The 26,951-nt window shown below is 39.9% G+C and overlaps 1 protein-coding gene across 5 annotated transcripts in view; it reads left to right on the forward strand.

Annotated features, from left to right (window-relative positions):
• Positions 1-18,854, forward strand: part of mgat3b (beta-1,4-mannosyl-glycoprotein 4-beta-N-acetylglucosaminyltransferase b) — a 54,244-nt gene extending 35,390 nt beyond the window's left edge. For 3 of the 5 annotated variants that reach the window (XM_046845634.1, XM_046845655.1, XM_046845645.1), the window contains exons 2-4: positions 6,391-6,583; positions 9,001-9,358; positions 9,770-18,854. In XM_046845634.1, coding sequence (XP_046701590.1) covers positions 9,002-9,358; positions 9,770-11,212 — 1,800 coding nt within the window. In that variant the 5' untranslated portion in view covers positions 6,391-6,583; position 9,001 and the 3' untranslated portion in view covers positions 11,213-18,854. Of the gene's footprint in view, positions 1-6,390; positions 6,584-8,992; positions 9,359-9,769 lie in introns of those variants that run through there. The other 2 variants (XM_046845620.1, XM_046845628.1) reach the window with 2 other exon arrangements.
• Positions 18,855-26,951: the final 8,097 nt, after the last annotated feature.

The raw sequence follows: 26,951 nt of genomic DNA on the forward strand, positions 1-26,951 counted from the left end.
TCTTAACACAAGAAAATGTCCTTAAATGGTTTACCAATTAACAAAAGTACCTCATTGAAACTGGGTAGAACAAAAGCTTTAATCAAGATTGCTCATTACATGCTACAGAGAGTAACTTAACTACTTTAAAAATATATGTGTGGGAACAGATGGTAAGCGCTCTATTTGTGTGCCTAGAGCTAAAGTAGTACTTTTGTAACGTGCAATGCAAAATTATAACTACAACAACAACAAAAAAAAAGCCTGCAGGAGTCTCACTTAGGTTTAAGTTTGTTAGTCTGTGCAGGAGGTCCACGGTATATAATGCAGTCTGGCAAAATAATGACTCCTGCCTGGAGACCGATGATAATGGGACATCTGTAGGACGCCTGAGTGAGATGGTCAATACACACACTTACCAAAATAAAACCGTGTGACCCCTGACTACCCAGCGGTATGACCATAGTTAATAAGAAAACCCGAATTGCGTCGCTCGATCTGATTTTGCGGAATAGAAGCTAGTGATTTCAGGAAGTTCATTAATCAGCACTTCAGGACTCGTACTCAAAGGAATTTTTCACGTGTGTGTGTTGGTGTGTGTGTGTGTGTGTGTGTGTGTTTTGGTTTGTGTGTGTGAGAGACTTTGTTCTGTGTAAATTTACTGTTTAACCAATTATCTGTTGTTCCGTTAGGGCAAAGGTGATGAATAAAGAGTAGCAAGTGTCTTAGTGTGGTGAAGGACATTTGACCTCTGTGCAAAAGAGGTGTGGTTTCAGTGGCGTTCCCTGTAAAAGAGGAATAGTCTTTGTGTCATAGGCTTGATGAAGGAGGTTTGGTCTTTGTGACTGCACCCCAGTTAAAGGAGGCATGGCCTCGGTTTGTCACAATAAAAGGAGGTATAACTTTTGTTCAGTTTTTCCTAGTGAAGGAGTGGCCTCTATCTGTTCCAGTAAAGAAGGTAAGGCATCTGGTTGTTACAGTAAGGAACGTGTGGTCGTTGTGTCTTAGTTCTGGTGAAATGGGATGTGGCCTCTTTCTGTCCCAGTGAAGGAGGTGTGGCCTCTTTCTATTAAAATAAAGAAGGTGTGATCTTTCTGACTGTTAGTCCTGGTAAAAAAGGTGTCTCCTCTGTCACAAAAAAGGTGTACATTTAAGAAATAAAAGCCCCAGTAACAGTAAAGTAGGTGTGACCTCTATTTGTTACAGTAAAGAGGGTGTAGCCTTGGTGTCTATTATTCCTGGTGAAAGAGGTGTGGCCTCTATTTTCACTATAAATAGAGGTGTAGACTTTATGACAAAGTCGCAGTAAAAGAGGTGTGGTTTCTATCTATTATAGTTAAGAAGGCGTGGTCTGGGTGTCTGTTATTCCTAGTGAAAGAGGTGTGGTCTCTGTCTGTCACAGTAAAGAAAATGTAGATTTACGACTGAAAGTCCCAGTAGCCATAAAGGAGGTGTAACCTTTGTGTCTATTAGTCCTGGTGAAAGGGTTGTGGCCTCTGTTAGTCCTAGTGAAAGAGGTGTGGTCTCTGTCTGTCACAGTAAAAGAGGTGTGGCCTCTGTTTTTCACTATAAAAGGAGGTGTAGCCTTTATGATGAAAGTCCCAGTGAAAGAGGTGTGGCCTCGGTTTGTCACGCTACACAATTAATCATTTACTATGTAAAGATTTGTGTATTGTGAAATCTCAGAAGGAGAAAAGGCACTAGCATGGGCTTCCTCTGTCAAAAAGTCCAGATTTGAGAGGCACCTGGGGCTTCATTCTGCACTTGAATCGAGTTCAGTTCTAAATGATCTAGCACAGCTGTGTGTATTTGCAGGTTTTCTGCTTTGTATGTGCCTAGAGCTCAGAGGAGATCTTTTCCTCCTGTAGCGGCTTAGCTGCATTATTGATGAGGGCATCGAGGTGACTCGGTGGATTGTAGAACTCCATTTCAGAGGAGACCAGATTTGTTCACTTTGGCTCTGGGAGACAGGCTGCCAGAGCATCACACACACACACACACACACACACACACACACACACACACACACACACACACACACACACACACACACACACAGAGCCCAATCAGCTGGGAGAAATCCTCTTCTCTCTGTCCAGTACACTTCCATTATTGATGAATTCTTTTTGCTGGCTAGTCCTTTCCTCACCTTGCCAGGTCCTCTCTCTTTTTATCTCTCTATCTCCTTTTCTGTCTTTCCCCTACTCTTGCTCCCTTATCCCTCGTTTAATCTCGTTGTATAATTCAGTGTGGGTCTGTGCCCTGATCTGCTCTGGTGCCTGCTGGCCGTCTGTCTTCCGCCGTTCTTGGGTGTGAAGCAACATCACGCGAAACCGGAGAGCAGCACGGGCATCGTATAACTGATCCAACAGACACCAAACTTAAATTTCAAAGCGGAGGTGTGAAGATATACCGGCATTAAGAAATCTGATACAGACACATCATTGACGTTAGGCCTACATGATGATGTCATGAATATAAATTTTGAATGAACTCCAGATGGCAGGCAGTCCAAGAAACTCGTTTTGTTGATTTTATAAATTACAGAAAGATAAGAGCAATCCTCTTAAATCCTCATTTAATCAATATTTTAGCAGCCTGGCATTCCTTAAACAATATTTAAACGAACGCCCTGCTCCGGTAGATTTATTTGGCAATTAATTCTGTTTAATCGCATTCGCTTTGAATGCATGAATTGTGATGAAGGGATTTAAAAAATTATTTTTCACCTATATTAGACTCGAGGCATACAACTGGATCATTTTCTCTTCCCAGCATGATGCTTGATTTGGAGGCTGTAGGCTTGTGTGTGGAGTTGTGTGGGTTGTTTTCGCCCGAGGTTTTTTTTTATCGATTTAGATCAGGACCTGACCATGAAGGTTCAAAAAGACTTTAAATAAAAAATCAAGAAAGTCAGAGTAATAAGTATGGTGAAACAAACAGAATTTCGAATTAGCTGACATGGTTATACGAGGGACAATCAAAAGATTTCAAGACTTGCCCTGTTTACAAGAAAACAATTTATTTATCTACATGTACACACAATCACATTTAAAATAGTCCCCTTGCACAGCAATACAGTGCTCCCAGAATTCCTGACACTTCTGGAATATGTCTTTCAAGTTTTCTTTTCGAAGCATGTCAAGCATCTTCTGCGATTCGCACTGGATCTATGCAATGGTGTCAAAACGGCGACCTTTGACCTAGATCTTCATCTCGGGGACGAAGGCAAAGTCTGCTGGAGGCAAATCTTGCGAGACGGTTGGGTGCGGAAGTGAGATCATATGTATCGTTCTCTGGCGATCATCATGCACAAGTTGTCGAATGGCTTTGGGATTTTCGTCGCAGGTCTTCCTGATCTCTCGTCGTCTTTAAATGATGTTCTTGTTCTCTTGAAATGCGCGAGCCGCTCAAAACACCTCAAACGACTCGTTGCAGCATCGCCGCATGTCATGCCGAACGTCTCTGTGGCAGACTTGGCCAGTTTAATGCAGAATTTCACGTTTTCTCTTTGTTCTAACTTTTTGTCCATGATGAAATCGCAGACCTGGTAACGCACATGGTCAAAATAGCACCAGTTGCATAAGCTTTTTAGCTGAAACTATTGTGCGTACTTTATTTGTGATTATAATAATGGCATAATCTAATATTATTGGTTGTTAAAGTCACCTGAAGATCACTCGTTTTTTTTTTTATTTCTCAAAGAAAAAAATCTTAACCTAGAAATAATTCATCTGATATGTTCTGGTAAAATTTACTTCCATCTCATGAAGATTTTATCTGAGGAATGTTTAACTAGTAAACATCATACTCTATGGTGTTTTAACTGATGATAGTTAAAACAATAGAGCAAAACTTTTGCCCCCAAAAACACAATTGCCCCTTCGGGAAACCTTGTTGCGCATTAATTTAAACAGTTATGAGTCATGATTTTATCTGATATTATATGTAATAAAACTATCATTCTTTGATTTGTAGGTTTAATATTATATTAAAAAAAGAGTCATTCGTATTGTAAAATGCTTACTGATAACTCTGGGTGGTGATGGTGGGGTATTTGGTGCAATTATTGAATGAACATTATTTTTAGGTAAAAAGGATATTACGCATATTCAAGATATGTGTTGTATTATATTAAAGCTACAAAAGATGTACTCTTGATGATACCAACCTAGCAACAAGGAATGGTACAGTATAGTACCTATATTTTAGATTGCTGCTGCAAAGAAATAGAAATACAAGCCAATGTGCTTCTTTAGAAGCCTTTTTTAATTCCTAGATTTCTGACTTGTTACTGACCTTCACACAGGGTAGATAAAGGACATTTTTAATAAAGTAAATAAAGGACATATGGCCAGTGAAAAGTCATATTTTATTTTTCTTAAATGTGGAAAGCCGTAGACAAATATGTACAACCGAGTGAAATGGATACCTTAATAGATTCATGTTAGCAGCACGCTTCCAGCGAGAGAGCATACAAATTTAGCACAATACATCTGATCCTGCTAAAAGTCTCTACGCAGGCATGAATATTAAACACTAGAGGTAGGCATGTCACCCAGCAGGAGATTCTTTATTAGAAAAATTATAGGCCTTTGCTGAAAAGCCTATGAACGTGGTCCAAGTCACAGCACATCTGTCGTAGTTTAATTGCGAGAAAGACGACAGATGGCCTTCGACGTGGAGAGTCTTAACAACGCTTGTCACTAAATCCAATAGTTACACACAATCATTAGGAGCTTTGATTGAAATGCGTACTGAAAAGGAAATCAATGTGCACCTTGACACCTCGAGTTTGTGGTCCAGATGATCATAGTCAGCTCACGGTTAAGGAGGTTAACAGCATTGGGATCAGCATGGCCAGCTGTTGCCAGCAAGAGCAAGGATGGAGTGAATCCAAGACCAGGACACTGCAAGGACACAATATTCAGTCTGTAAAGTCAGCAAAAAAAAATACTGGGGACCATCATCTGAGCTTTTACTGGCCTGTCTAAATGGTATGTAACGGATACCGATAAAGGTCAGGGTAACTGTGCTTTTTGTGTCCATAAATAAATTCCAGCTATTTCTGGAACATTCCATGTTCCACCGGGAGACATTGTGTAAGGGGCGAGGTCCGTGACCTAGTTTTCCACAGAAAACTGTCCCTTCTGTCACACAAAATAGGATCCATTTGCGATATTGTCTTTGAAAAATAGCACAACACGTTGATTGACTCATTCTGGTCATTTAGGTTCATCTGTGTGTGTTTTATGATTTTGTTTGTGTTTGGTAAGGAAGTTTATTGTTAAACCCAGTTTTGCCCCCCCCAGTTGCATCCAACGCTGACATTACCTACTGGAAGTGTTACAGTTAAAATGTTAATAGTATGGTCAGAAAGATCAGAAAAGATCATAGTTTTAGAGAATTTATTATAAAATCTGTGGAAATCTTTGTAATATATAAGATGGTAGATAGTATTAGACTTAAGTACAGTTTATGTTAAGTTTAACTTTATCACAGTGCAAAGTATAGAGGCAGATAACTGTACCTTGAAACTGGGCCTTGAACCTTTATCCCTATGAACAGTAATCCAGAGCTTTAACTATGGAGCCACACACTGCCTAATAATGGTTTTGAGAACTGGTGAGGTAAATTCCCAATCATACACTATTGTAATAGCTGTATTACCCTTAAGGCCATTGATGATTTTTTTTTTTTACCTTACTCACTCTTGCAGCAGTAGCTGCTGGTATGACTGACATTAGGTTTTTAGCATCAAATTATCACACATTTCACTCCTGGGTTCAACATGTTCAAGCTATGAGTTTCACTGTCAAGCTTTTTCATTCTCTGTTTATTATCTGCAAAATCAGCCAAAGCGAAAGGTCTAAATATTTGGTTTATTCATTTTTACTGGCTTCCTGTCCAGCCCATCTACAGTTTCGTTTTCAATTCTGAGATTTGTGTTTCCTTAGATTACCAGGTGGCTGTTACAACAAACAAACCATAGGGGAGAAATGTTGAAGCTCGACTGATGTGTGTTAAAGCAGAAGCAATGGAAGTGTTTGGGTTCCTGGCAGAGTTAAGAGTCCTGGGGTTTTGAACCAGTCCTCACAGGGAGAGTGTTTGAGGAAGCAAATTCAGTGCCTGAATAAACAGACTATAGAGTGTTAGCGATGTAAGTGTAGATCTATGCCTGTGACCCATTCATTTTTGTAGTCGAAAAGCAATATATTTAGACGGACAGATAGATTTGTCAATTTCCACATTGAATAACAGCTACTTTTCTGATGGGTGACACAACTCGACAGTCCTAATAGATGACTTAATAGATGTCATTAGCTAGCATTTTTTGAACATGCATTTTAGGTGTAGCATTCATGATTTTTGTCCCTCATACCTAAAAACTACACTTTCCTTCTTTTTCAGATAAAGCAGCAATCGGTCTTAATACGAATAAATTTCACCTGGCAGAAAAGCTAATTCACCGAAGGGGAAAGGATGCAGGATGTCAAAGGCACACATTTCATAGTGGTTACTTTGCCTTCGCAACTACTACTAGGTGAACGTTGACCTGTGAATTGACGAGCCTCGGCTTTGAGAGCCAGTAGAAACCAAAAAGGTGAGACTATCCTCTCTTTGATTGGTTATGAAAAATTAGTTTTAATCTAAATTATTTAAGTTGCTGACATTTTCCTCACTAGTTGTTGCTTGGTGGTCTGGGAAAAAAAAGCTACCTAACCATAGACAACTTTCCTTCCTGCTGAAATCTTGTTAGCAATGTTGGTACCTCTGATATACTCTACTACATAAATATGCTTTTGGACCCGTGGGTATCTTTAACACAAATTGACCCAAATTCGAAATATTTTTTACTTTGATTAGATGATTTTGGCAATGAATGTTTTTCTATCTTCCACAGCACTCTCGTCTTATCTGAATGACTAGCACATCTGCCACCTTATCTAGCATATATAGATATTCATTAGTATTAAAGAACAAAGCACAAAAGACAGATCCCATATTAGTATGGGTAAGGAGTGGACTGTCAGAAGAAAACTGATGAAAAATAAATAGTTCACTTGAACGGGAAATAAAAGGAATTGAGATCATCTAGGTGAATTTTGAAATTTTGGAACGAGACACTGCAAGATCTGGTTTCTAAAAGAGAAACCAGAAAATGAAAAAAAAAAAAAACTATTTCACTGAAGGGGAAAGGATGTTCATATGCTTCTGGTAGTGCTGCTTCTGGGCAAACTTTATCTAGGTATCTTGGAAAAACAATCAAATCCAGATGTGTGAGACTGTCATCACATTGGTCAATTAAAAAAAATAGAAGAGCAGCTACTGACCCTGAAACATTTAGAAATTAGTCAGCGGCAGAGCACAGGATGTGCTGAGGTTTTTGCTTTCTGAAAGAAAAAGAAATGTAATTTGATTTTCAATATTTTATCTATATGTGATCGATCACCGGTCAGGGAACCAACCCCAGCCATTAGGGTTGCACAAGCCAGTGCACTCTTAGTGCCGGTCCCAAGCCCGGATAAATGGGGAGGGTAGTGTTAGGAAGAGCATTCAGCGTAAAAACATGTGCCAAATCTAACATGCGGATCATGAATACGGATAATCCGCTGTGGCGACCCCTAATGGGAGAAGCCGAAAGAAAGTATCTATAAATGATCTCTATTTTGTCACTTACAGATGGTAGCTAACTTGGTAGCTACATAGGAAGCTCACTGAACAGATTCCTTTTTTTCAATGGCATCACACCTCCACGGAAAAAAAATGGCAGAGCAGGAATGATATAGTGCACTTCACTGTATGTTGTTTATCCAAATAACTCGAGTCAAGTATCATAATGATATAGCAAGCACCCAGCTGGGTTTTTTCCAATTGCTAGGCTGTGTCTTGTGAGCACACCCAAATACTGATACTGATAAGGAATAAGAAAAAGGTTCATGCCAAATTCTTTGCACAGCTCCGAACGCTCCAATACGAGTGGAGTAGAGTTTTCAATAAGTGAGTTTCCAATAAAACTGTCGCCATTTTACCAACAATGATCTCATCTCTGCAACATTTGTTGTGTCGTGAGTTCATTTATTAATCTAATTTAAACCTGATTGCATTGTCTTTGTTTTTTGCAGCTATGATAAAAAAAAAAAGAGATGCTAACAGCGTTTCTTTCAGAGTGGCCAGGAACCATAATGTTTAAAGGCAATAAAAGCATTTTTATTCATACGGGTCACGTTTGCGCATTCTTTCCTGTCACACTTTCTCCAAGCACTTAACCACCTTCCCCGCTGTTACTATGTATAAGAAAAAAAGCAGGAAAAAAGAGAGAGAGGGCATACAGGCCTGGAAAAGAAGAACAGGCCAGTGGGAATAGAAAAAGAATCAAAACGCAGAGAAACAGAAAGTCAGGCCAAGTGCAGAATAAAGCCAATTGTACACTCTCTTTCTTTTTCTTTTTGAGCTCTCATTTTTTCCCTATTCATGCACACAGCTTATACAGTTGAAGGCAAGCAAGGGGGTCACATCAGAGCCACAATGGCTTCGTTCTCATGATCAGATTTTGTGAAAGTTTTAAGTTTTTGTTTTTTTTCTTCGAGAGTGTTTCTTGCTCTCTTCATATCTCATTTATTCTCATGTGGCAGTCCCATCTATAAAAAATATGACCTCTCTAGATTTAGCTGCAAAATGGAGGGCCATGGGCTCTAGGCCAGAGCAATTTGACATTCAGCCTGTGTATCAGATGCTATTTCAGCCAGGTTGGGTGTCTCTGCTTCTGTCTGGTTTTCCTGCTTAAGGTGGACTGCAATCGATATAGAACACAAAGATGAATGAGAGGCTGGGAGCAAGCGAGAGATAACCTTAAATGATTGGCGAGGGTCCTGCATTAAACTAACCTGACCTTCACTACAAAACAGATACTGTGTGGTCTAGCTAGGCCAAGTTTAATTTGCATAGTCAAGGAATAAGTAGAAAATGTCAATATTTCTGAAGAATCTTTTCTCCCCCCCACCCCTTCTTTATGTATAGGATGAAAATGCGACGTCACAGAGTGTTTTTGCTTTGCACTGTGGGGCTGTGTGTCATTTCGTTTTTGCACTACTACAAGGCCCTGCATTACGTGTCACTGCTACGGGAACTTACAGCACCATATCCAAACATCAAGTCCTTCATAATGGTGACTGGATTCTTTTGGAAAGAGAAAGCCACCCCACTGTCTAGTGCCTCTCCAGAAGAGGGTCCTCCTCCAGTTCTTAGACCCTCAGAGACCAGGCACCGAGCTCAGGAAGAACTCGGGGGCATGGGTGCAGGAGTAGATGGAGAACCAGAAGCACCACAGCCTTGGGTGAGGCCAGAGGAACCACAACACAAGGATCCAGACTCCGAGGTAAATATTATATTATATATTTAATTTTATATTATTTTAATGTACAAAAGACCTATATATAAAATTAACTGTATATACACGATATAGCTAAAAGTATTATGGCCATGACATCCTTATGTACTTGGTAAACATCCTATTACACAACACTAGTCATTGGAATTGGTCTTTCCTTTGCATCTATTATGGCTCAGATTCCACACGATTTTGAATTGTAATATTAGGAATAAGTATCAATGATTTATCCTAAAGTTTCTCAGTAGGGTTGAGGTCAGGACTATGTGCAAGCCTCTGAAGTTCTTCCACATCACCTTATTGAGGTGTTCAGATAGTTTTAGCCATATAGTGCATTTAAACATATAAAATTTGACCACATACTTTCTATCTTATTTTATTATCTTTGTGTATTGACAGCAGAAAGAAGACATGAAGTTGATTATGTGGCAACCCAGTAGTGCAGTGCACCAAGGAGTGGACCTTGTGAGATTGAATTCTCCTAGTGTTATAGTGAAGAAACAGGAATCCCATCATGCATCAACTCCAGACCCCATAAAAATTTTGGGTGACTTGCACAAGCGCCACTTCATCCTCCAGGAGGACAACACACCTTACTTTGTCCGGACAAAAGCTGGTGCCCTGTGCTTCCGGCAGGGGACAGAGATACTGCCCCCGAGAGATGATTCTGGGGCAGGAAAAGGTAAGCCTACAGTGGCTGAGGTCCATCATAGGAACATCTTGCAAGTTGCAGAGGACTCCAATGCACGAGCCAAATTGGTGGAAGACTCCAGTCCCGGCCGATTGAAGCCCAAACGTGGCAAGCGTCTTGTAAAGTGTGTTTGCCGTTCTGGTTGGCACGGTCCCTACTGTGGAGTGCCCACAATGGTGTACCACTCAAACCTCCCGACCAAAGAGAGACTGACCCCTCGTGAGAAGCCTCGACGCATAATTAATGCGATTAACATCAACCATGAGTTTGACCTGCTCCACGCTCGTTTCCATGAGTTGGTTAACGCTGTTGATCTCTTTCTTGTATGCGAGTCTAATTTCACGGCATATGGAGAGCGCCGCCCACTAAGCTTCCTGCATATGCTGCTGAATGGGACTTACAACTACATGCGTCATAAGATCCTTTATGTATTCCTGGACCACTTTCCCGATGGCGGCCGACAGGACGGCTGGATTGCTGATGACTACCTGCGCACTTTCCTTACAAGAAATGGCATGGGTAGAGTGCGGGGTGCACGTCCTGATGATGTTTTCCTCATCAATGATGCTGACGAGATCCCGGCTCGTGAGGGCATTCTTTTCCTCAAGCTGTTCGATGGCTGGACTGAGCCATTTGCCATCCACATGCGCAAATCGCTCTATGGCTTTTTCTGGAAGCAGCTTGGCTCTCTCGAAGTGGTTTCAGGGTGCACAGTGGGGATGCTCAAGGAGGTCTATGAAAATGATGGCATCCGCTTGCGCCGGCGCGAGTACTACACCATGCCTAATTTCCGCAAATACGAGAATGACACGGGACACATCCTGGTGCAGTGGTCACTTGGAAGCCCATTCCATTTTGCTGGATGGCACTGTTCCTGGTGCTTCACTCCCGAGGGCATTCACTTCAAACTTGTATCTGCCCAAAATGGTGACTTCCCTCGTTGGGGTGACTACGAGGACAAGCGGGACCTTAATTACATTCGTGAGCTGATCCGAACTGGGGGTTGGTTTGATGGCTCTGTACAGGAATACCCTCCCACGGACCCTAAAGAGCACATGTATGCCCCAAAGTATATGTTAGACAATTATGAGAACTATCGCTACCTGCTGGAGAACCCTTATGTTAAGCAGCCTGCTCTAAATGGGGGGTAATGAGGAGACAAGGTGGACTTTAAATGTAGTTCATCTGAATTTTAAAGAAATAAATCCAGTGGAAGTTATCAGGAGAGGAAGGGAACCAAACTCTGCCTACATCCCCCCCCCTTCTTACTCATTGGATCATATTCCAAAGGTAATTTACTTCCATCCAGTCTCTGGCAGAGCTGGGTGGGACCAGCCATGACCATGGGTGAACATATGTGATTTTTTTTTTTTCTTTTCTATTGCTGTTTGCTCAATGGATATGCAGAATCCATCAAAAGACTGTTCCAGACCACTCTATTTAGTGATGGGTTTACTAAACTATGGCCCTTTGTGTGAAAGAGATAAAGAGAGTGTGTGTGTGTGTGTGTGTGTTGTGATTGGCCTTCATGGTTCTCGGTGCACTCCTATAATTATTTTGCTTGCAGACTTTGAAAAAATGAAAACTAAACATGCAGATTTATCTTATATGTTTGACCATTTTTAAAAACCACAATAGGCTTGTTACAGCAGTCAGTGGAGCGATTTCCCTATGAAAGAGGGAAAGAATTCTAAATCTGATACCATTTGTGAATGCGTGAAACATGAGTTAATGCAGCACTTTGAGTCCAGATTTCGCTCTGATTTTTAAAGCCAGTGGGGCGATATACTTTTGCACTCTTGGCCAGTGGCATGAACTGCACTCAGAGGGTTCAATTATGGAGAAAGAAAAAAATGTCTTGGATGTTGGGTGACATTGTCAGTCAGTTATGGTGAATAGAGAAGAAAAGGAGAAATGAAAGGAGTCGGAAAAGAGAGCAGAAGTAGGTCTGTCCCTTTCATCGCTTAAGCTGAACGGAAAACGTTATGGTTGGTGGCAATGTTCAGCACAGCAGGAGCCCATTTCAGTAGGCAAGGCATATAGAAGCAGACAATATTCCCTTGTCTCTTTCCATCCTTCTCTCTTGGTCTGTCTTTTTGTTGTAGGGCAGATTTTTGGTGAAATAGACGGCGATGTTTTCACCGACAAACCTGTAACCATTTGAGTTTGTTAAATCGTTCTTTTAGGCAGTAAATTAAACGTCACAGAAAACTAATTGTAATTTTTGTAAAATTGCAAATCAAAAGCAGGAGAGCCTGGAATGGGGTGAATCTCACTCCAAATTACCATGATGTGTAAATTTGGTAGGACATGGCCTTCTACACCAGGTGCTGAATGAAACGAAAGCAAATATGAACACGCTTTGCAATATAGAATAAATTATAAATCAAATGGAAAAAAATGAAAAAATTGAACCAGGCTGCTGTCAGCAACATTCAGAATTAAAAAAAAAAAACCTTCATAGTATATGCATATTATAAGCTGATGTAAATGTGGCTATCTAGACACATCCAAAACATTTCTCATATAACTTTATCTCAAGCAGCAGTGTGTATTGTGTCATTGTGGGGGTATGAATAGTGGGGTAGTAAACCAGCAGGGGTTGTATGGGAATAAAAAGAGGGAGAGGGAGATCAGCTAAATCCCAGCATTCAAATGAGGTCACAAAGTCCCCAGTATGGGGTGTTCACATCCGTGTGTGTGTGTGTGTGTGTGTGTGTGTGTGTGTGTGTGTTCGAACAAAACTCTACATTGCAACAAATCCATTCATGAGTGTCAAATATAGGGAGGAAGAGAAGCAACAAAAAGAACCGACACATTTTCTGTGCATTTTTAACAAAATCACAGTACATTTTTTCATGTCTCCTTCTTTTTCTGTCGAACAAACTCCACATTTGACCCCCTCGAAACACAAACACACACCCACACAAACCCACACACACATTTCCCCTCCCTGCGTTTCTCTTCCTTGCCGGCTTTAGAGCACTCCCCGCCTGCCAAAAATAACCCTGGATTTATGACGGTGGGATTTTTTTTTCCCCGCCACACTAGCTGCTTCTTGTGTGTAGGATTTGTGCCTTTTTTCAGTCCTTCACACCAGAGGATGATGAGGATTTGATGGGCATCGTGCTCAACCGGGCACGCCAAGCTCTGCCCTGCTGCATCAGGCAGGGCTGTTTCCATGGTGACATGCCATCGCTGGCTGCGAAGTGAACATTATTCAAAACAACGTGGCGACATTTCCATACCTAAATGAAACTTTGATCTGACCAGAGAGGGTTGTTGAGGGTCGTTGTTTAATAAGCAAACGGACAAACGAATCGGTGCGTACGCTCTCGAATCCGAATGCGTTTCTGATCAGCATGCATTCTGTGCAGGTGCATTGTGCTGATAGCAAAAAATTGGTTTTGTGAGGAAAGTATGTATTTGACCCCCCTTTTTTATTAAAAATTTAATTCAGCTGTCGTATATATTTAGGGCCTGAAGGATTGAGGGGCGGGGCCTCCTGGGTGTAAAAAAAAATCAAGGTGGTGGTGTACACACTTTTGAGACCCTCAAAAATCTATCTAAAATAATTGTATAATAATTTAGTTTCTACAAATTTTTTTCTTCAGACCTCATTTCAAAAAGCTTCAGGGGCCGTAGTTGGTTTAAAAAATTGATTTTGGTCGAGCGAAGAAAAAAAATCTGAAGTTGTGAAATCGAAACCGAGTGCCTTGGAGACTAATCGAGTTCAGGGTGTGTTCAAAACAGTCCTCTTGATAACTACCGGGAATCTGAAGGAGGATGCCTGTTTTAGATGCCTGTGTTGTGCAGTCATCGCTCTCTTCGTGTGTGCTGCTGACGCAGTTTCTCTTTCCCCCCCAAGTGTGCACTTGCTCTGAGCGCTGAGTCAGAACAGCAAGAGGATTAAGAGGATGCACTTTAATAGCGTCGCCCTCTAAGCTGCTGCGTTCGGGACAAAGCTCCGCTGTGCCCTGTCACATCTGCAATGCAGCAGTGCCGTGTTTACAGCCGGGATCCTGGATCCCTAACAAGCTTTACAGATGTATGCGCACAGCTGGACACACGCTCACTCGGTGGCACGACAAGTTACTTCTACTGCTGAACAGTAACACAAGCATGACATTCTTTGCTGCTTCTGGGCTGTGTTTCATTCAGAAAGAATGAAGCCTCTTTGGACTCCTCATAAGCACCTCCGGATGTTTCGTTTGAGTTCCTGAATGAAAACATATCGCAAAATCGGTTCAAATGACATCGTCATAATAGTTGACAATGCGCACTAGCCAGTTACTTCACCTCTAGTGTGTACCAGTTATGTTATAATAGTTCTAACATTTTATATAATAAAATAAACGTTGGCGAGCTTTGAATATCTCTTGAATATAATAGTTAGCATAATATTGGGTAGTTTACCTGTAAAAAAATCAAGCAATTTCTTTTCTTTGCACAATGAGACAGTTAGCCGAAAGTTCTCCAGCCAGCTTGTGGTCTAATGTTATTGTTAATGTACATTAGCTAGTTTACCACCGGTACAAATTACTCAGTGTAATTGTTGGTATAATGTTTGCTAGCTTGCTAGGTTTGCTAATCTCAGGTTTAAGTAACGTCTGCTTTTTTTAAATTGTTGATAAGATGGAGCTTTCTAGGCTTTCTTTTCCTAAGAATTTTGAGACTTTTACCCAGCCTCCAGCATTCCAACATGCAACATTTCCATGCTAGTAAACTGATTAGCCTTCAAAGACGCCCAGGAGGCCCAGGAAAATGTATGTCCTATAGATCTGTTAATATTAAAATGTAACATCCAAGCTTGTTGACACAGGGATGCCTGTCGCTTGACAAAATCGGTACGTGCGCCACATGACCTGGCGATTCGATATGCCGAGAGAGCAGATAAGTGTGAGAATTGCACCGCAGGAAGTCTCAGTCAGCATAACATGAACATGAACAGCTGACTGAAATCGGAAATATGATTCTTAGTTCTTTAGTAGGGGGAGGTGTAGGGAAAAAAAGCCTTGATGTTTTCACTTTGGAATGCAGTCTTGAAGAGGAAGTCTAGAGGAGGAAACTGCGATTTTAGCTTCTGTATTGTTCACCAAAGTCTGAACAAACATACAATTTTGTGCTTCGCCCTTCACAAGCGCACCATCTTACCGCTGATTTAAAACAAAGGTCAGGAATTCGTAGTAGAAAAGAAACTAAACACCTCTAGAGTGATAGCAGTAATTTCACTTTGGTCAAAAAAGTCAGCACAACAGCAATACAGACACAAACATTGCTCTAGAGAAGAAAAGGAAACAGTTCTTGGAACACATATTAAAATTGGTGCAGAAAAAGTCTAAATTTTCTGTAGTCCTGGATAGAGGTTTCTGTGGGGAAAATATACTCAAAATATACACTGAAGTTAATGTTCCTGAGGTAAAATTTTGGAAAATCATTCTGAAAATCTTCCAAAACTGCTGGGAAACTGTTACAAGTTTCTAGGATAGAAAAGCTTCCCAAGTTCCTGATTTCCTGTAAATGTTCCTTTGATGAAAATCTTCTGAGAGTGCTTGGTATCCTTGATAAGGTTTCTGGGCCGGTAATCTTTCCTAATTTCCTAAGTTCCTGTATATGTGAAATGTTATAAAAGTATTGGTACCCCTGGAAAGGTTTCCCAGGCTAGAAATCTTTGCCAAGGTGCTGAATTTGTGCAAAACTTCATTTATTGGGCGGAGGTTTCTGACATTCTCTAAGAAGTCCCTGCAGTGCGAGTTTTCCCAAAGCTGGCATCCCTAAAATGTTTTTCGGACATAAAAATGCTTAGCAATTTCCTGAAATCTTGTCAAATATGAACATGTTCACAAAGTGATGGCATCTCTGGAACCAAAAATGGGTTTCTGCAAGAGAAATGCTCCCCAAGTTCCTGTAATTACTGAAAGCTTCTTGGGTTGGAAGGCTTTCCAAAATTATCGTATTTGTGAAAAGTTTCCTGAGATGTTCCATATTTCTGCAGGACAAAGTACAGGAATTCAGGTCCTTGGGTTCCTGAAAAGGTTCCTGTGGGGAATATACAAAGAGAAGGATGGAGGGGAAAATGGGAATATGGAACGCTGGCCTGTTTAATGAAAAGTGCTCCTCAAAGGCAACGAATCAAAGCATGGCATCTATTTTAATGGCCTTATAAACGATCCAATTATCTGACATTGGATAATAGAGGAGCGCAAACGAGCTGAGATTGCTTTGATTGTTGTTGTTTTTTTCTTTCTTTGTTGTTCACCTGAGAGACCGAAAGGGGAAAAAACTTTTCAGTGGGAAACAAAAACCCTGAAAAGCCAGACACGTTAGAAGAAATCTATTTGGGCCGCTAGAGAGTGGATGGTTCCTGTGAGGCACAGATTATTTCTCTTTACATCAATAAAGTGGCACATTGTATTCAACTTTGTACGTTATATGGGCTTAAGAGTGAAAAACGGAGTCCCGGAAGGCATTCGTTTTTTTGTTTGCTGAATGTGAGGTGAACGAGGGATAGCTCGCAGATGATTGGCTGCTACCCAAACCTGTGTCTGTTCTTACTAATCATTCATTTCTATAGGAGTTGCACTAGGGATCTGTGTAAATGCATAAATCTCTCTCTCTCTCTCTCTCTCTCTCTCTCTCTCTCTCTCTCTCTCTCTCTGTCTCCACTAAAAAGCGTTGTTGTCCTGTTGGGTTTGTTTGCTCTTCCTTTGATGGTTGTAATGATTTATGAGCCGGTTGTTACTCTGCATGTCCTTGTTTCCTGTTTAAGTTATTTGAATCATGTTTATTTCAAAAAAATTAAAGGGATAAAATAATTGTTTGTTGAAGCAGACAGAAAAAAAGATACGTAAAGGAGTGGAGAGCTATTTAGTTTTGAAGCACTGTCTAGCCATCTATGACTTGTTCCTGTCTGTTCTTCCTGTTGTCATAAAAATCAACACTTGGAACTGATATTACTGAAACATATCTGATATGCACTTGTTTTTTTGTTTTTTTTTCCCATTTAATTATTATGTACCTGTGAATTTTTTAACCCATCTATCAGGGATCTCTGCCTGTCAATGTAGTGCTGCTTTTCAGTTTTTTGTTTCTCTCTCTCTCTCTCTCTCTCTCTCTCTCTCTCTCTCTCTCTCTCTCTCTCCCTCTCATATACCACAGTCGGGTCCTGTGTAAAAATAGCAGCCAATCATTTCATTTCATAATCGAGAGCAGTGGTAATAGTAGAACAAATAGACTGTGTGTGTGTGCACGTGTGTGTACACACTCCATATGCTGTGTTTTATCGTATTTTATAGCTTGCGACAGATAGACACACACACGTGCAACACACACAAGAGTCAGGATTGTAAACATTACCTGATACACAATGTGGATACTGTGTGTGTGTGCTTGGTTTATCTATCTGACTCATCACACACTCTTTCACACTTGACTTCTCTCCACTGATCCGCTGTTAGGTCATTAATCGAGGATGCAGGTCTAATCATCTACTGTGTATAATGTATATTATCAAGCTACATACTCTGAATAAGTCCAGAGGCTTTTTCCCCCTATTATCTCAAGATCAAATAGTCTCTAGATAATGTTTTTTTGTTTTTTGTTTTTCTAAACACATTTTGATTTGATTGGTTGCTGATTATCTGTATAATAGAGGGGGAAAAATGGCCGCAGTGAAAAAGGTAAAGATTTGCGGATCCATGGCACAGAGTTTCGGCGATTTTAATTCATTTGCTTGGTGCCTTGCAGCATGATAATGATGGATGACCTCTGTGGATTTCACTAACCTGCATCTGTTAATAATTTCTTTCATTATTAGCATTCTTTTGCAATGAATCATTAGGTTTCAATGAAAAACCGAGGTTAAATTTTTTATTTTTTTTTATTTCTGTTTATTTCTTACTTCTTTTTTTTCTGCTTGGACGAACCAGTTTCCTTTTTTCTGTACTTCTTATCACAAAGGAGCACTGCACTGGGTTCAGTTCTGTTGTTAACATGGCCGTGTCCTCGGAATAATCTTAATCATGTCACGTGATGCTAGATTGTAACCACTAGAGGGCATGAGAAGCCTCAGCTGAATCTGTTCAGGTCCCACCATCGACCCCAACGTCTGTCTCGCTGCATCGTCCCGAAAATAAGTCATGAGGCACAAACAGACCTATACTGACCCGCAGAGTCTGCCACAAACACTAAATGTGTATAAAAACTTTAATTCTATCAGAGCCCGGGTTGCCAGATTTAGTTCCCAGCCTTCCTGGGTTTTTTTTTCCTGCAAGTATCCAAGGACTGCTGCAAGGTCTACATATACACTGAGCAGTCTTGTCATGTTTTTGCATCTTCCTTTTATTTATTTAATTTTTATCTCTAAAGACAAAGGAAGGATGCGGTTTAGGGGGAAAAAAAACCCACTCTGTGTAATTGTGTTTGTTTTTCGGTGGCTTGGCATCGCCTTTCTTTTCATTGCGTGCTCACATTTTTGCATTTCTTTCTTCATTTGTGTCCCTTTCAGGGTTCAACCACTTCACTAAAATATCTTTCCCAGCAGAGCAAGAGAGTAAAAAAACTGAAAAGAAAAAAAATGCTGATGTATTTACATAAAAGAGCGCATTTATGAGACGAAATGACTTATTTTTTCTGCTCTGTGGTTAAAGATGACAGTGTAAATTTATGAATTAATTAAAAAAAAAGATTTTTTTTTTTTTTTTTTGTTCTGTATATGAATGGCTCTATGTTAACCTGAACAGAAAATTAATGAATTCTATGACGGAAACTATAATAAATTAATTTAAAAATTGTCATTGCTGTGACTTCTTTCTAAAATTAATTTGATGTGCTGTGTGATGAAATATGTGTTTTTCCTGACCGTGTATTATAATAATTCACATTATATAAACATTCTCTTACGATAGACGTACGTTTAAAGAAAATATTTGACTTATGATACGTTCGTATTTGAAGCTGTCTTATGAATTGTGTGCAGTCCTAAGCTATGAACGTGAACATTGTTTTTAACATTGCAAAAGCTTCAGCTATATTTTGGTCACATTGGAACAAAATTTGTTCCCCCCTGATCTAAGAATGTCGGCCTCAAATCGCAACCAAAGAATCCTTAGAATGAGTGATGCTGGGACTTTAAATTTGGACTTAAAATCAGAGATCCTTGTGGTAAAAGACCTGCGATTAGGAAACGATGTAAAAGAAACCTAACAGGTCAAAATTGCATTCATTAAAGTGACGGACAGTAAAGAAGTATTTTTTACTTTGTTACTGTGCATACGTAGAATTTACACTGTATCTGTATTTTCATTTATGTACTTGATTATGTCTATATACCAATCAGGGATAACATGACCACCTGCCTATTATTGTGTTGGTCCCCCTTTTGCTGTCAAAACAGTCCTGATCTGTCGAGCATATTACCAGCATCCACTTCTTCAGCAAGTTAAGCTACAGGAGATTGTCTGTTGGACCGGACCACACGGACCCACCTTCGCTCCCCACGTGCATCAGTGAGCCTCGGCCGCCCACGACCCTGTCGCCGGTTCACCACTGTTCCTTTATTGGACCACTTTTGATCGATATTGACCACTGTAGACTGGGAACACACCACATCTATGCTCATGTGTGTCCACAATCTTTTGTACTTTTACTTAAGTAATTCTTTTGCTGGATTAATATTTATTTAGTTTAATTATAAAGTATACTAAATAAATGTTATTCAAGCAAAAGAAATATTCCAGTAAAAGTACAAAAGCTCCGTCCCTTCTAGTAAGACCTCAGAGTAGATAGCCTGTAGATAAAATCTGAGCACTAAAGGTGTGAGTGATTTATGTCCTCTTCAATGTTAAATCTCTGTACAGACACTAAAGATGTTAAACTGTAGTGACGGAGAAATCAAGGAGCCACGATTCTGTCTTCCAGGCTAATTTGTGCTGAAACTCTTGCCAGGGAATAAATCAGGGGATAAATCCAGTCTCTAGACTGCCTTTGTAGTAAATAAGCGGAGGAAACTCTCCAGAGGCACAGCTTAGCTTTCTCTGCACTAGAGTGGGTTGTTCTTGTTTGTGTAGCAAAACTTTTGGTTTTGGTAAGGTCAGTTACAGCCGGAGTTCTGCCACAGAGTATTGACCACAAAATCCTGTGCTATGCAGTTAAAGAAATAATGTCTTTTTTAAATTTTTTTAAGTTAAAACAGCTTCAGATCATATACTAGCACACCAAGAGCATCTGGTTTGTGTATTGGGAAAAAATATCCACCCTTTTCCTGTCTTTGTTTTTGCATTCTTTTGTTTTTACAACTTCTTTTAAGTAACATTTGAACTTGTTAAAAGTTTGCCCTGGCCTTTCTCCATGCTGAAACGTTCCTTTTCTCAAGTATCGAGTGGCTGTGGATTACTCGAGGGGCTACAGGGACATTGAGGGCCTTTTACTGATGGTAATTACCTCAGAGCTAGATAGAGTTTCTCAGTCTCAGACTCTCCACATTTCTTTCTGTTGTTTGTTTTGGGATTTTCCTCCATCTATTATTTATCCCACGTACTTCAGTGTATTTACTTGATCCCCACAAGTACTGAGCGTTAAAAATAGGACAAGACTTCCTAGTGCTCCTTTTGATGCTTTTAGCATTGTGATCCCAAAACAAGGCATGCTGATGACCTGAATAATGAGAGATCACAAACTGCACTTTACTGTGTGTGTGTGTGTGTGTGTGTGTGTGTGTGTGTGTGTGTGTGTGTGTGTGTGTGTGTGTGTGTGTGTGTGTGTGTGTGTGTGTGTGTGTGTGTGTGTGTGTGTGTGTGTGTGTGTGTGTGTGTGTGTTAGTTTGAGAAATAATTCCTGTAAATTAACATCCTTGCCATCAGTTGTGTGGAAAAAAACAAGCTCTGCGCCTGGCAACAAAAAATGTTCCAAGATATTTTGTAGATGCTTTAAAGATTAAATATTGTCAATAAGCATTTTACCCCTAAAGTAAAGAAAAATAACAATTACAAACTGCTCCTTTGAAGTCACCTCAGACCTTTTTTTGAAACACTTTCTTCAGAATGTTTTTAAATGCACAGATTCAAAAACTATTTTTTTTAAGAAACAGGGATTGAAAAGAAATGTAAATCCCATTGGAAAAAGTTTTTAGGGGGAATGTGCCAGGAATGCATTATGGCATCATGAAATGTAAGAACCAATCATCTTCCACTATGCAAATGCAGGCCAATTTTTTTCTCAAATTACTTAGGTTTTTCTAATACTCATAAATTCAAGATTTCTTGATGAAAGAAGGAGGCTTTGGAGGCTTCTCGTATTTTTTTCTGAGAATCATCAAAGAATTATTAGTGAATAATGAGACAAAAACAAAGATCTTTCTTCGGCTGCTCTTTGAAAGGAGCTTCCTGACCCCCCCACCCCCCACCCTTAACATAAATGGTTCAGCTATAGTATCTCCATATTAAAATCAGAGATAATAAATGAGGCTGGGAAAGGAAATTCTGCAGGATGCCAGTTCAACAACAGTTGTACGCACAATCTGCAAGCAAAACTGGTCAGATCAGATAACCGCCGCATAGTTTCTGCTCATCTGAGTATGTATCCTGATAGACAACCTCTACTAGGACAAGGACTGGAGAATGATATAACACTCTCCTGGCTCTATCCAATAAGAGTAACAGCAGTTCATAAAGAGGCTAAAACAAAGCCCGGAGTCTGTTGGCAGCTGGCTAGAAACAATACTGCATTAAAAGAGAAAAAAAAATGCTCCAGTGAATCCTTTAGTGCAATGAATAAAGGCTGGGAGTGGATAAGGATGAACAATGAAGATGGCAAGAGAAGAGGTGGAGCAGCGAGGAAAGAAGAGGATATGCAGATTAATTACACGGAGACGGATGAGAGCAGAGGAGAGAATGTGCAGAATAAATACAGATGAGGGGAAGATAGGAGAAGGTCTGCAGATTAGTTACAGAGGAGGGAAAGGGGAGACGAGAAAAGAGGAGACAAGGTGTAGGTTAATTACAGGGGATGGGAGAAGAAAGGAAAGGAGATGAGGCGCAGATTCATTCCAGGAGAGATGACAGGAGATTAATCACAAAAGAGGAGAGAAGTTAGTGTGGAAAATCGTTTCAGTTTACACAAAAAAAGTACATACCTGTTTGTTCAGAACCGTGTTCCCATGTTCCAGTAACTGCACAGTTTCTCTATTAATTTATTCATCACTGAACAATTTGTAGAAAGAATGGATGAAATAATGGATGAAATCAGGGGGAGGCTGTTGCCAAACGTGAGGTACTGCATACACTCAAATATCAGATAATTTTTAGCATATTATCCATTTATACCACCAAACAACCCTTCAGTTCCCTTTGATCACACACGTTACAGCAGCTACAAACCTCTGATTTTCTCACCAGCTTTATATTTTTCTTGAACTCCTAAAAAAAATGAATCTTGTAATCAGAGGAGGGAAGTAACGGAGTACAAATACTTTGTTACTGTACTTAAGTAGATTTTTCTGGTATCAGTACTTTTTACTTTTACTCATTACATTTTTACACAAATATCTGTACTTTTTACTTCTTACATTTTCAAAACCGGCTCGTTACTTTAGTTTTAATCCACTGATTTGGTGAAATATTTTTTTTATTTTCACTGTGCGCCGATTTCAGCCAAACAACTGATTTCCTGTTACTGCGCGTCTTTTTCAATCCACTGGTGAATAAAGTCCTGTCTCTCACTCACCACAGATGTAGACTAGTTTATGGAGATAAGAATCAGCAGGCAGAAGGCAGTAAGAAGTTTGGGGTTAATGTGGATGAGACAGAGGGAGTCAGTGATGTAAACATGACTGAGAACAGACACATTCCTGATCATCATCATCTTTTCTCTGCTTGTATTCTATATGTGGATCTTCAGCCTGGACACATTCATTAGGTAACAACATTTTAATTCGTTTTGTATTTATATATATATATATATATATATATATATATATATATATATATATATATATATATATATATATATATATGTATGTATGTATGTATGTATGTATATTTATATTTGGCTGTCAAAAGTAAAATTATTGTAAACAGCACTGAATTTTATTAACGCTATCAATTCAGCGCGCATTTCTGTTTTACCATTTTTATAGAAAATGTAAATACATAAATAAATAACTAAATAAAAAAGAGGCGCAATTAAAACCTTCGGCAAAAAATACGTTTATCCACGACGTCCTTTCTTAGATATAAAATAAATAAATAAACTCCACCGAAAAATATTTTTAATCAGTAAACTTTTGTTTTATTTCTGCGCCAAGTCTCAAATCAAACACCAAATCCGCCATGTTTTACACCATTAACCCTCTGGGTGGCGTTTTGTGGGTTTTTCCCTCATAATGGCGACACAAACTTAAAATACTGTCTTTATTGATCGTACAGATAAAAACAATACATCATTCAAATCTGTAAAATGTCTATAATTTTCTATATATAAGCTTCCTGACTTGACTTGATGAGGTGCAGTTTCTCCGGTATCACCTCATTAACTGTCCGTGTGGAAACATAGCAAAGGCTCTTAATGATGTCCACACGTCTCTGCACTGATTTAGCCTTTATATTTAATCACTGTACATATGCTTACATACATATCACATGCTGTAAATATGATACATGTTTAACACCTCCAAGCTGCCAGTTTTGGGCACCTGAGCAAGCCCTTAACTCACTACTGCTCATTTAGTAAATGAGATCATTAAAAGTCGCTCTGGATAAACACTTCCAACAGGAAGTGGCTATATCTCGCTATCTTAGTCTCTCTATTTTCTCTATCTAATTGTCTCTGTGTCTCTTTTAATAAATGTGTCTGTCTCACTGTATATGTTTCTCTTTTGCTGTCTCTCTATTTGTTTCTCACTCTTTCTAAAGCTGTGTCTGTGTCTCTTTGTCTTTGTCTCTGTCTTTCCTGCTTATTTACATGCCTAACAAAGTTTTGAGTTTTGAAGTAATGCCATTAGCGATCTATGATGAAAGACTTCCCTGGTTCGATTCTTACCTCTAGTTTCATATTTAACATTATAAAAAGTTTTTAAAAACAGAACAATGAAAAGTCATTAAAATTGGTTGCTGGTAAATCATGGTGCAGGTGTTGGAGATGTGGTTCTTGTACCTGAGTCACTTCTCATATACTTCGAGTAACTGAGAGAATGTACAGGAAGGAGACCATCATGATCTAAGAGAAAACAGTGGTCTCATAACTATAGAAAAACCAAGAGTCCAATAAGCAAAGCCTTGTTTGCCACCTCTCTGGTAGTGTAGTGGTTAGTAATGTGGCCTCTGCTATCTGACTCACCCGGTTCAATTCCTACCCCTTAGCTTTCCTTTAAATTGTTTAAAAAGTTTTATAAAAGAACCAAAAAAGGTCCTAAAAATCATGTTCTTCCAGGAGATCCTGTGGCTCAATTGGAAGAGCTTTGCCTCTGGGTTGAGAGGTTGCTGGGTCAAACCCCAGCCAGGACTCAAAGTTAAGAGTGCGGAAGGTTCCGGTGACCATAGTGAGGAAGGTGTCAGAAATGGCTGCGTGGAAGGTCGGTTGTGGACGGTATCAGAGGGCGTATCCTGAACCAGGGGGGCAATATTCAGGCGTGTGCCCCCCTGGCATCTGAGAAGCTGAAAACAGGGGCTTATGAAGCGAAAGCATCCAAAAAAGTATGAACTTAGGCTCCTGGCAAAAAAAAAATTTAATAAAACTTTTTTTATCTTCTCCCCTAAATGCAAAACTATCACCACCACTTTTTCTGAGGCTGTAACCCAGCAGGTCTTCACAGCCTTTGTTCACAGTCACCCACTCCATTGCTCAACACACACTACTTTCCACACAACATACCCAGTGTGGGGACAAGCCAGATTTGAACCAGCAACCTCTGAGCACAGAGGCAAGGCTTTTACCACAAAGCCATCAAGTCCCACAACAAACCTCCTTTTTTTTGGGGGTTTATCCTTCGTTTCATGCTTCAAAGCAAGAAATTCAGACCAGACAGAAACCAGGATTCGAACCCAGAATCCCACCAACAGCAAAATACCAGTCTTAACCCCCTGAACCATCTGGAAAGACAAGCTATGCCAATTGTTTAGAGCAGATCTATCTTTTCTTTCAAACCATCAACACAAGACTATAATGCTAAAGAGAGACGTAGAAAGCAAACCCATATCGTGACTAGCAGGGACAAAGCAGGATTTGAACCCTGATTCACACCATTAGTGAGGCACCAGCATTAACCCACTGAACCATCAGGAAGGACAAACTGGGAAGCTTGTTTAGAGCAGGTCTATCTTTCTTTTTAACCCATCAAAACAAGAATATGAAGACATAGGAATCAGGAATTTAACCTACCTCATGACTAGCAGACAGAAAGCCAAGTTTGAACCCTGACCACCAACATTAGCAAAGTACCAGCCTTAACCCACTAAACCATCAGGAAAAAACAGGATGGGAAGCTTGATTAGAGCAGGTCTATCATTATTTTCAAACCATCAACACAAGAATTTAACGCTAAAGAAAGATGTAGGAAGCGAATACAGATGTAAGTAGCACAAGTTGAACCCACATTGTAAATAGCAGGAAAATAGCAGGATTCGAGCCATGATCCCACCACCAGCAAGACACCAACGTCAACCCATTGAACCATTGGTGAGGACAGACTTGGAAGTTTGTTTAGAGCAGGTCTATCTTTCTTTTCAACCCATTTAAAACAAAAATATATCGCTAAAGAAAAATGTAGGAAGTGAATCCTGATCGTGACTGGCAGGCAGAAAGCAGGATTCGAAACCTGAACCCCACCAAAAGCACGACAGCTGATTTAACCCACTGAACCATCAGGGAAGACGGGCCAAGAAGTTTGTTTAGAGCAGATCTATCTACCTTTAAACCATCAACACAAGAATATAAAGCTAAAGAAAGATTTAGGAAGCAGGAACATAACCGACATCGCAACTAGCAGGATTCAAACCCTGATCCTTACCATCAGTGAGGCACCAGCCTTAAGCCGATGAACCATGGAAGAGATCAGACTGGGATGCATGTTTAGATGAGGCACAAGCCTTAAACCACTAAACGACCACTGCTGAAAAGCATGTGTGCTTTTTGGAGGGTTCATACTTTGTTTCATGCCAGTGCAGTAAGAAAGAAGGCATGTAGGACTGGCTTTGAAACCTTATCACCAGCGTGGACTATATTAAGGACCATGTTCAGGGACAAGCCTTAACCCACTGAGCTACCACAGAAGTGCTTTTTTTTGGTGGCGTTATCTTTCATTAAAGACCAGGAAATCAAGAAATTAATCCAACACAGAAAGGACAGAATTGAAAGGTTTTCAGATGGGACAAGGTCCAGAAGTTTTATTTACCAACACAGCAACCAGCTCGACCAGGAATCAAACTCTCAAACTCATCCTTGTGGGGACCCTGACATTAACCCACTAGGCTATCACATCCATCCATCCATCCATCCATCCATCCATCTATCTATCTATCTATCTATCTATCTATCTATCTATCTATCTATCTATCTATCTATCTATCTATCTATCTATCTATCTATCTATCTATCTATCTATCTATCTATCATCTTATATGATGTGAGGTCCAGTTAACAGCTAAAACAGGTAGCAGTAATAACTACTTTTTACTTAAGTACATGTCTGAGCCAAAATGTCTTTACTTTCACTTGAGTAAAAATGTTTAATCAGTACTTCAACTTTTACCCGAGTATTTTAAAACATGAGGATCAGTACTTCTACTTAAGTAAAGGATGTGTGTACTTTTGCCAACTCTGCTTGTAATATGGGTAGCATTGGCCAAACAAGTCCATGTAAATTAGCTGTTACTATCGAAACAAGTGCATTAAGAGACG

The sequence above is a fragment of the Silurus meridionalis genome, chromosome 1 (genome assembly GCF_014805685.1).
Source record: "Silurus meridionalis isolate SWU-2019-XX chromosome 1, ASM1480568v1, whole genome shotgun sequence".
NCBI lineage: Eukaryota > Metazoa > Chordata > Actinopteri > Siluriformes > Siluridae > Silurus > Silurus meridionalis.